The sequence below is a fragment of the Mustela erminea genome, chromosome 21, assembly GCF_009829155.1.
Source record: "Mustela erminea isolate mMusErm1 chromosome 21, mMusErm1.Pri, whole genome shotgun sequence".
NCBI classification, from domain to species: Eukaryota; Metazoa; Chordata; class Mammalia; order Carnivora; family Mustelidae; genus Mustela; species Mustela erminea.
In genome coordinates, this window is record NC_045634.1 from 6086194 (window position 1) to 6096678 (window position 10485).

General features: G+C 55.4%; 1 protein-coding gene across 9 annotated transcripts in view; it reads left to right on the top strand.

Annotated features, from left to right (window-relative positions):
* FGFR1 (fibroblast growth factor receptor 1) overlaps positions 1-9783 on the top strand; it is a 46976-nt gene extending 37193 nt beyond the window's left edge. For 6 of the 9 annotated variants that reach the window (XM_032328750.1, XM_032328751.1, XM_032328756.1 and 3 more), the window contains 11 exons: positions 742-886; positions 2810-3012; positions 4073-4218; positions 4414-4535; positions 4950-5060; positions 5589-5779; positions 6283-6405; positions 6663-6733; positions 7057-7194; positions 7322-7427; positions 7536-9783. In XM_032328750.1, the coding sequence (XP_032184641.1) occupies positions 742-886; positions 2810-3012; positions 4073-4218; positions 4414-4535; positions 4950-5060; positions 5589-5779; positions 6283-6405; positions 6663-6733; positions 7057-7194; positions 7322-7427; positions 7536-7712 (1533 nt within the window). In that variant the 3' untranslated portion in view covers positions 7713-9783. The remainder of the gene's footprint in view (positions 1-741; positions 887-2809; positions 3013-4072; positions 4219-4413; positions 4536-4949; positions 5061-5588; positions 5780-6282; positions 6406-6662; positions 6734-7056; positions 7195-7321; positions 7428-7535) is intronic. The other 3 variants (XM_032328752.1, XM_032328753.1, XM_032328758.1) reach the window with 1 other exon arrangement.
* The last annotated feature ends 702 nt before the right edge of the window (positions 9784-10485 follow it).

Genomic DNA, 10485 nt, shown 5'->3' on the forward strand with positions numbered 1-10485 from the left:
TGTGGTTCAGGCCCCACGCTGCTGGGGCAGATGGGGAAGCCAGCACCCGACTCTCCCTGTCACCCTGCTGTACTTCTAGAGCCCAGAGCCATGGAAAAATACCCGGCCTGGGAGGCTGCTTTGGTTCGGTCCTGTGTTGGTGTCTGTTCCCTCTGTGCCTTGTGTGTGCTCCTCGGCTGTGTGTGCATTTGTGGGCTCAGTCTGGCCGCGTGCTGAACAGCAGTGCAGACGGAGGTTTGAGTGGTGGAGAAGAGAAGGGGCTGGGCGTCCCCTTGCAAACCAGCAGGCTGCTGTGCTTGCGTGTGTGTGTGTGTGTGCGTGTGCGTGCGCGTGTGTGCGCACGTGTGACCACAGCACCCATCCATCCCTCCTGTGTGTGCCTTCTGACTTTCTCTACCTGAAACCAAACAGCCCCCGCCGCCGGGCCCCATTTCTCCATGCTGCCCGCCGCCCGCCCGCATGCTTGGACGGGCCAGGGGCTGCCAGCATCTGGTGAAGGGTCGTAACCAGCCAGCGGCGTCTCAGGTCTGCGGAGCCCCTCCCTCAGGGTCTCACTGTCTTCCTCTAACAGGTCTCGCTGCCTGGTGGTTTTTGTTTGTTCCTTGTTGCAAAGGAGACGCTGGGGAGCATTTCTTCCTCCGGTTTCCCCCCCGCCTTCTCTTCCTCCCTCCCTTTCTCTGTGTGTCTCTGAGAGGTCTCATGTCCTGTGCTTGTCCATTTTGCTTCCGTTGTCTCTTCTAGACTGCCGGAGTTAATACCACCGACAAAGAGATGGAAGTGCTCCACTTAAGGAATGTCTCCTTTGAGGACGCGGGGGAGTATACGTGCTTGGCGGGTAACTCTATCGGACTGTCCCATCACTCTGCATGGTTGACCGTTCTGGAAGGTATACACTGTACTTCTCCTCTCGATGTCCTGCCCTCGCCATGGGCACGGGGGGAGCATGCATTGTGGGGCTGGGGGAGACACAGAGCCGGTAGAGGTAGAGGGGTGGGCTCCTGGGGCCAGCAGGTGGCCCTGGCGATTTGTCTGAAAGCTTGAGGGTCGAATCCCCTCGGCTCTCCCAGGAGCTGTCCTCGTTTTGCAGGAACACAGAGGCCTCCCACCTGCATACCCGCATCTGGCTCTCCCCCTTGGCCAATGCAATGCATGCGTGGACTCTGGAGCTAACCTGGGCTCTCATGCAGGGTAGGCTCCTTCCCTCCTTGGGCCCAGCAGCCTTCCCTAACTAGTCTGATCCTTTTTTGCTGGCTCCAGAGGTCTCAAGAGAGGCCTGGGCCTCCTCCTCTAACCAGATGTAGGCATTCTGAAAGAGAGGCTTGTTGCTTATCAGGAAGAGGGCCAGCACCCCCGCCGTCCTCTGATCTCGGGAGCAGAGGCTCCATCCACCCAGATGCGGGAAGTGGAGCTTTAAGTGAGGCCTGACTCTGGAGGCCATAGGGGACTCCGTGCTGCCCATGTATCCTCTTGGGCTCCCGGAAGGGAGGTGTGTGTGCTGGGCTGGGAAGGAAGGAGCCTACAGCCTGCTCAGGTGGTGGGGCTGGTGATCACTGCCTCCAGAGTGTCCTGCACGTGGGTCTGGGCCCGGTGCTGACACTTCCTCCTCTCCGTCCCTCTCTCTTCCTCTGCCCTGCCTGGCCAGCAGGGTCTGACCCCTGCTTGAGGCAGAGAAGTGTTCTGTTTTCATCCCGTCGCTGTCTTTGTCCCGTGTGTGCTCCCACTTGGTTGTCTTCGTTTGTCCATACTGGGGAGAGAGAAAAACAGAAACACTTCCTCCTATTACCAGCTCTGCTGCCTCCTTGTTGGGCTTCCGGGGTTCCTTCAGGCTCCATCTGGGGTCACACGGGTGCCTCTCTGGGGAGGTTCCTGGAGTGCCTGCCTCTGTGGCTGGTTGGTTTCTTTAGAAGAAAGCCATGCAAGGAAGAGGGGCATTCAAGCTGGTGGGGAAGGGGTGTCCGGGAAGCCTCCTTGTCCCCCGTGCATAAGGAAACAAGAGTTTCAGCTGGATGGGCTTTTGTGGGAGCAGGCTGAATTCTAAATGGAAGGTGAGAGAAGAGAAGGAAACAGTGCCTCCTCTCCAATTTCCTCCTTCAGTTTTAGGAGTTGGGGCCCGAGTAGAATCCTTAAGCGCAGCAAAGTGGACATGCTCATCTCAAGCAGTCCAGACATGATGGGAAATGAAGTTAGTTTTGCCTGTGTTTTAGCTAGGTACAAATATTTATGTGTCTGACCTGACCCAGGAGGCACAGGCAGAAGACAAGGACCCAGGACACAGACTGGGTCCCTCCCTCTTCTCCCTCCTTGAACTCACAATGTGTTGCTGTATGTCGGGTGCTGTGGCACATGGAAATGGAGAAGATGCCCCTGGGCTGTCAGGGACAACAGACTCCTAAGTGGTTCCTCTGTCCCATGTACCAGGGGTTTTACGTAGTGCTGGGGCCCTGTGGAGAAGGACCGGGTTTCCAGGAAGAGACTGAGAAAGTCCTTGTGGGGTCCCTGGTCCCCGGCAATCTCAGCAGTCCAGCTGAGCAAGGCGGGCTCCTGAATGAATGAGGATGGGCCTTAAGTGGCAAGATAGTTCTAGTCCATCCCCCTTGGGGGATTCAAGCAGGATCAGGAAGACTCAGAGATCACAAGCTGATTGATCTGCTCAGTGCCAGACCTCAGTCCTAGCTGGGACCTGGCTTGGTTCTTGTCTGCCCTGAAAATTCTCAGACGAAAGGAGGTGGGGGTGGTCTTTCTTACGAAGCTGGGACCCTGGTGATCTGGGCCTCCAGAGCCTGCTAATACCCTGTTCACACTGACTCAGCCCTGGAAGAGAGGCCCGCGGTGATGACCTCGCCCCTATACCTGGAGATCATCATCTACTGCACGGGGGCCTTCCTCATCTCCTGCATGGTGGGCTCTGTCATCATCTACAAGATGAAAAGTGGCACCAAGAAGAGCGACTTCCACAGCCAGATGGCCGTGCACAAGCTGGCCAAGAGCATCCCTCTGCGCAGACAGGTAACAGAAAGTAGATAGGGGATTTGCACACTCTGCATCACCTTCTATTCTTACGCCCCCCGGGAGCTCCTCCAGGACCTTCGGATGCCCTGCCCTCTCTTCTATCCTCAACCTGCCACTTCTAGCTTCGCTTCCTAGCTTCTGGACCAGGGGCAGGGGACTGTCCCGAGTGCTCCAGGGTTGGGTTCCAAGCAGCTCTAGCCCATGAATTCGGTGCCCACCATACCCCAGCTGCAAGCCCACTGCTCACCTGGCACATGGGTGGGGAGAAGGTCCTACCTGGGCTGAATGTGCAACTCTGGTTGCACTTTTCAAGGGTCCCTGAGGGCCAGTTAGAGGTACAGAGATAGAGAGGACAGGACCTGAGGCAGATGCCAGGATGCCACCTTCCTCTTGTCCAAGGAAATGGAACAGAGAGGGTGAAGGCGTGTGAAAGGAGGGAACATTCCTTTGGAGCTGGGCTGATTCTGGAGGGTACTTTGGGAGTTAAGAATCCATAGTCCTGGATAACTGGGTGGCTCAGTAGGTTAGGTATCTGCCTTCTGCTCAGGTCCTGATCCCAGGGTCCTGGGACAAGCTCCATATTGGGCTCCCTGCTCAGTAGGGAGCCTGCTTCTCTCTATGCCTCTGCCCCTCCCTGCTGCTCCTGCTCTCTTTTGCTGTCTCTCTCCGAAATAAATAAATAAAATCTTCAGAAATGGGGGAAGGATGCATAATCTGAGGCAGGGCTTTCACAAAGAATGAGGTCAAGAGTAGAGTTGTGATTGCAATGATAGGTTACAAAATGTTAGTCTGGAAGAGATAGATTTGGTCTGCTCCTGTTAGAGGTGAGTGGAAAGGGTAGCTGGTGGCAAAAATAAATCTGTTTTTGAACTTAGATCTTCAGACCTCTTGTGGTCTTTCTGTCACTCTGTGTTGGAGAAAGTATGTCAAATAACAGACACATACTCCTGCCACTGATGAAAAGCCCTGATGGGGAGTTGTGGAAATCGGCTGCAGCTCAATACCCCTGCTCCCCTCCCCCACCCCATTCTCGCTAGAAGGGTGACCCCACGCTTCTCTGTAGGTGTCGGCGGATTCCAGTGCATCCATGAACTCTGGGGTTCTGCTGGTTCGGCCTTCACGGCTCTCCTCTAGTGGAACCCCCATGCTGGCCGGGGTCTCTGAATACGAGCTTCCCGAAGACCCTCGCTGGGAGCTGCCACGAGATAGGTAATACTTTAACTCTCAGCTTCAGAGGAAGCACCCCCCAGCTCAGAGTGAAGGTGTACCAGATGCATCCAGAAAGAGTAGTTGACGCTTTCTGCTCTCAGTTGGGTGGAATTTGGAGATTTGGAGATGGGATGTCCCTCCAAGGTGGAAATTTTATCAGCCCCATCTCACATCACCCTTTGTTTGCTCCAAAAGGCTGGTTTTAGGCAAACCCCTGGGAGAGGGCTGCTTTGGGCAGGTGGTGTTGGCGGAGGCCATTGGACTGGACAAGGACAAACCCAACCGTGTGACCAAAGTGGCTGTGAAGATGTTGAAGGGTAAGTGATGTCTCTGTCCTTGCAAAAACAAGCCCTTCCTTGTCCAGGCAAACTGTGGGCCTTGGGCCACCATTCTGTGCGGTGCCCTGTCACGGTCCACACCTGCCACATGGCCACATTCTCACTTTGTTCTTGACGTCAGTCTGGGCTGCGGTCAGGGGTTTATTCTAGATACCATAGCTAGCTGGTTTTTCTTACCCGTCCTCCGCCCCACACCCTAGCATGTGTTGCCAACAGCTCTCGTAAGGGGGAAGGGAAAATCGATTGGGGTGTGAAATGGGGAGGAAAAAGAAGCAAGTCCTTGAGATCAGGGCCTCCTCAGGCATCCACTCCGTACCCCCTCCCTTCGCTTTTCTCCTCTTGTCCTCCCTTCCAAATAACTGAGTCTCGTGCCCTCCTGGTTTGGGTGTAAAGCCGATGCAACAGAGAAAGACCTGTCAGACCTAATCTCGGAAATGGAGATGATGAAGATGATCGGGAAGCACAAGAACATCATCAACCTGCTGGGTGCCTGCACGCAAGACGGTAGGCGCCAAGCTAGGCCAACTCTCCCGCCCCAGTCAGCGCAGGGGCTCTCCTGAGGACCTGGGCCTCCCCCTCGAATGACAGCGTGTTTCGGGGAGGAGATCGTAATCAGTGACCAGGCATTTCAGCGAAGCTTAGGGAAGGGGGTTAAGAGGGGAGACCAGTTCAGCGGTAGCTGGAGTTACCGCTCAGGGTCTGGGCTGATGTCCTCTGGCATTCGTCTGAGAAGTCAGGTATCTAGACTCATACACATGGTGTGTGGGTAGAACCAGGTGAGTCACTGTGGCTTAAATTAGCCCCAGCCCCCCTCCCAGCTTTGCTCAGGAGCTTCCTGGAGTACGCTGGGAAGAATCATTTCCCTAGCTTTCTTGGGGTAGTGGAATGAATTTCCCAGGCTCCCTAAAGGTGCAGGTGGGCCTAGGGAACAAACATGTGGTATGCAATTGAGGGTGGGGCTTCCTGGGGGTGAACCTGAGCCCGAGCACCTGCCTGCCCTCCCTGATGGCAAGTCCGTGCCTGCGCTTCCAGGTCCTTTGTACGTCATCGTGGAGTATGCCTCCAAAGGCAACCTACGAGAGTACCTGCAGGCCCGGAGGCCCCCCGGGCTGGAGTACTGTTACAACCCCAGCCACAACCCAGAGGAGCAGCTCTCCTCCAAGGACCTGGTATCCTGCGCCTATCAGGTGGCCCGAGGCATGGAGTATCTCGCCTCCAAGAAGGTATGGCACCTGAGGGTTCCCCTGGGTGAGGCAGGGGTGGGAACAGAGCCTTCCACGTACTCCAGTTTATGACTTTGCGTCCTCTGGTGGGGTTGGAGGTGTCTGGAATCGTGCCTGCCAGCACTCTCTTAGGCTCTCAGGGACGTCGGGTTCTGGAGAGCCAGTGTAGGGCATGGTGTTCGGGTCGGACTGGATACGGTTCAGATCTGTGCGTTGCCACTGGTATAGGCCCAGGCAGCTACTTCTAGATCTCCAAACACAAAGAATGATGTATGCCGTATGCTGTGGGATGGAGTCTTGTGTGATGGTGTGAAGCACAGTGTGGGTACTCAGTAAACGGAGGCTTTGTCTGAGCCCCAGCGCAGTGCAGATGTGCTGCTGCTGGGGGCCAGGGCTCGAGAGCACACTGCGGCACAGGGCAGCGCGGGTGCTGAAGCCGAGGCCCCCAGGCAGGCTGGCGGCTGGCGGCCCCTCACCCACAACCCGGCCTCTGCTTCCCACAGTGCATACACCGAGACCTGGCTGCCAGGAATGTGCTGGTGACCGAGGACAACGTGATGAAGATCGCAGACTTTGGCCTTGCGCGGGACATCCACCACATTGACTACTATAAAAAGACAACCAACGTAAGTGCTGAGGACAGAATGGCCATGGGTCCTCTGCCCAGGACTCCATTGGGCTTTCTCCTACTTCATCTCTGGGCTGGGGCCCAGCACAGGTGGCCTTACTTGAGAGGCGGTGGGGTGGGACGAGCCAAGCACATGTCCTCCTTCCCACATCTGGTCCCGTGTGTGCGCCCCCCAACCACGCCCCCCTGCCGCCCCCGCTTGTCCCCGCATCACCGGGGCTTGGGCTACCCGCAGTCTCCCTATGTCACTTACAGGGCCGGCTGCCTGTGAAGTGGATGGCCCCCGAGGCTTTGTTTGACCGGATCTACACCCACCAGAGTGACGTGTGAGTTTCAAAGTGGCAGTTGCCAGGGATACATGGATAGAACATTCCAGCATAGTAAAGTCCTGGGTGTCCCTCTGGATCGACAGGGGTCTGCTTCCCTCTCGGAGAGAGCAAAACAAAACACTGGATATGTCCACCTACCTTGTTCTCTTGGTAGAGGTTGGAAGGCCGGTGTGAGCTCCAGCGCTGGCCCTCGCGTTCCCCGTAAGCGTCTGTGCTCGGGGAGGGTGGGGTCAGGGTGACGCGCCACCGGGGAGACGGAAAGGATTCTGGGCTGGCCTCGTCCTGTGCGCCTGAGACATGCCAGCTCTGTTCCTCCACAGCTGGTCTTTTGGGGTGCTCCTGTGGGAGATCTTCACTCTGGGAGGCTCCCCATATCCTGGCGTGCCTGTGGAGGAGCTTTTCAAGCTGCTGAAGGAGGGTCATCGGATGGACAAGCCCAGTAACTGCACCAATGAGCTGTAAGCGTGGAAGGATGCCTGAGGTCCTGGGCCAGGCCCTGGGGGAAGAACAGAGGGAGAGAGGGGCCTAGCTAGATAAAGCGGCCCTGCCTGGTCCTCCCTTCCTGACTCGACAGTCCTCTCCTAGGTACATGATGATGCGGGATTGCTGGCATGCGGTACCCTCTCAGAGACCTACCTTCAAGCAGCTGGTGGAAGACCTGGACCGCATTGTGGCCTTGACCTCCAACCAGGTGAGGCTGTCCTATCCTAGCTTCGGCCACCGTCCCCCAGGCACGCCTCTGTGAGTGCGCACTGCCGTGGGGAGGAGAGTGCCAGATCTTCTGTCTCTCCTTGCACAGGAGTACCTGGACCTGTCTGTGCCCCTGGACCAGTACTCTCCCAGCTTTCCCGACACCCGAAGCTCTACCTGCTCCTCAGGGGAGGATTCTGTCTTCTCTCATGAGCCGTTGCCGGAGGAACCCTGTCTGCCCCGACACCCAGCCCAGCTTGCCAATGGTGGACTCAAACGACGCTGACTAGCACCCCCATCCCCCCTGCCCAGACTCCATCGGCCGCTGTAACCCTCACCTCCTGACCCCTCCCTGCGGGACTCACTGCCTTCCCCTTTGCCCCTTTCCTGCTGGCAGGAGCCAGCTGCCTACTGGAGGCCTTCACCCCCCCCACCCCCTGGAGTTCGCCTCTCTTCCTCCTCCTCCTCCTCCTCCTCCTCCTCCTCCTCACAACCTGCTTGTGAGAGAGAGGAGCAGAGCGGCAGGGCCTTGTTCCCGGCCAGTTCGTGCCCTCCCCCATGTTGGACCAAGACCCCTCCCCGCCACCTTGGTGCAGTGCCTGGAGGCTGGGGAGTGGGAGGTGAGCAGACATGCCAGCAAGAGCGGACCAAGCTTTCCTGTGTTGGTTTTGTCTGCTTCCTGTGACCTGTAAGCCTGAGTTCTGGTGGCGGGGGCCTTGTCCTCAGGGCTACAGCAGTAGCGAGGGGAGGTCAGGCGCTCCAGGCCTCGGCTGAAGGTGGCCTCTGCTCCAGAGAGATGGTGCCAGGGGCTTATTAATTCTAATACTAGTTTGCTTTGCTGACCAAATACCTGGTACCAGAGGATGGGGAGGCGAAGGCTGGGAGCAGTGTCGTGGCCCTGGGGCCCAGCCCCACGCTTGGGGGCTTTGTATATAGCTATGAAGAAAACACAAAGTGTATAAATCTGAGTATATATTTACATGTCTTTTTAAAAGGGTCGTTACCAGAGATTTACCCTTTGGGTAAGATGCTCCTGGTGGCTGGGAGGCATCAGTTGCTATATATTAAAAAATGAAAAAGAAAAAAAAAAGGAAAATGTTTTTAAAAAGGTCATATATTTTTTGCTACTTTTGCTGTTTTATTTTTTTAAATTATGTTCTAAACCTATTTTCAGTTTAGGTCCCTCAATAAAAATTGCTGCTGCTTCATTTTTATATGGGCTGTGTGACAAGGGAGAGGATGTCAGCTGGAAAGAAGCGAGCCTCCTGGGCCCTGGGGCTGTGTCTGTGCCAAGGGCACCCAAGCTCCCTGCAGTGCCTCCTCACCACTTCCCCTTAGGTCCTGCACCAAGACCTCCCGGACAAACCTCCTACCTCTCCGATGCTTTTTGGAAAGGCAGGAAGAGACGACGACGTCTGTGTGGTGGGCAGGAACCTCAGTGTACCCGAGGCGCTGGGCCCTGAGCCAAGGCCCTACCGCCGCCCTCAACCACAGATTGTTTCCTTAGAGGAAACTGGTGGGGTTGGGTGGGGTTGGAGGTCAGAAGGGGAGCTGGGGGCCTACCTGGGAATAGCCAAGGGGTGGAGCTAGAGGGATTTAAAAGGAAAGCTACGGATTACAGGACCTAGGGCCTGCAGAAACTCAAACCCAGATATGCGTCTCCCCCTTTATGTGGGTGTGGTTTTGTCTGTACTTCTGTGTGAGGGAAAGCTTGTCACCTAAGATCAGTTTGACATTCGGATCCCTTGTTTTCATGTCTCCCAGCTTCCTCTGGCTATGCTTCTCTCACCCGCGCCACCCCCCCAATTCTTCCTGTGTCTATGACTAGACTTGTGTGTTGAAACTATCGCAGATTTTGGCTTCCTATAGTTCTTCCTGTATAAACTCCACCCCATCCCCCAGGAAAGGGGAAAAATTCTCTGAATGTTTGGTGTTTGGCTGCTTGGAAATTTTCTTTCTCTGCCACCTGCTGGTGATCGCTGCACTCAGCATGTGGGTCGCTGCTCCTCACAACCTCAGCCCGGAACCTGCAGGCACTCCGCCCCCACCCCCCCCCACCCCCCAGGCTTACTCTCTGCGCAATTACCACAAAATACAGAAGAAAGTTCAATTCGCTTTCATTTCTGCAGGACAAACGGGATTGCTGCTTTAAGTTTGCTTTCTGAGAGCTAGCTCTTTAGGAGGCAGCTGAGGTGTTGGCCACTGTTGTAAAGTTCTCTCCTACCCTCATGTCTCTCTGTAAATATGCGTCTTGTCAACATATTACAGTTTGTGTTTGTGTTTAAAGAAGGCGTAATTTGGTGAACAGAGCCAGGAAATGAATTTCTGCTCTTAAAATCATTTGCTTGGAGACCTTAGAGTGGTGTCTTTCCTTCTAAAATACGGACGATCATCTCGCCTCAGCCCTCCCTTGAAGCAGTGTTGTGTGAGTGGATGGAGGATTTCCATGCCTTAGGGAAGGTGCTGGAGAACATACAGCGCTGTTACTAAGACCGTAGTGTCCTTGCTGTTACCACTCCAATCACCCACAAATTCCCCCAGAGACGGAGCTGGCTGTCTAAAATAAAAGATAGTAAAATCGACCTGAGAGAAAATGAAATGGCCATTTTACTTAGATAACCAGACGGGGTCTCCTGAGGAAAGGAGTCCAGTCTATCTAATGAAGACGTCGTGCCGTCAGAGGCACTGAACCTGTCTGGTTTCCACAGGGTTCAGAGATTAGGGCCTGGGATCATCATGCCATTAATCAATACTGCCTTTCCACCATTTATAATTGCCGTAGACTGGAGAGCGTCAGTCCCTAGGCACCACTAATGTACTCTATTGATCCTCAAGTGAGAAAGATTGACCTTCAGATGAAGCAAGAAATCTGTTTCCATGACGGTGAAGCCGCCGTGCCCGGCAGTCTCCACTGGGAGGAGCCAGCAGGCCAAGATCTCAGTCAACGTAGCGGGGGCTGTGCCACTCAGCTTCCAAGTTCCCTAGGTCTGACCTGACCTCCAGGGAGCTAACTGGTAGTGACTGGGAAATCTTCAGCCTAGGTTTGACAGCACGACAGT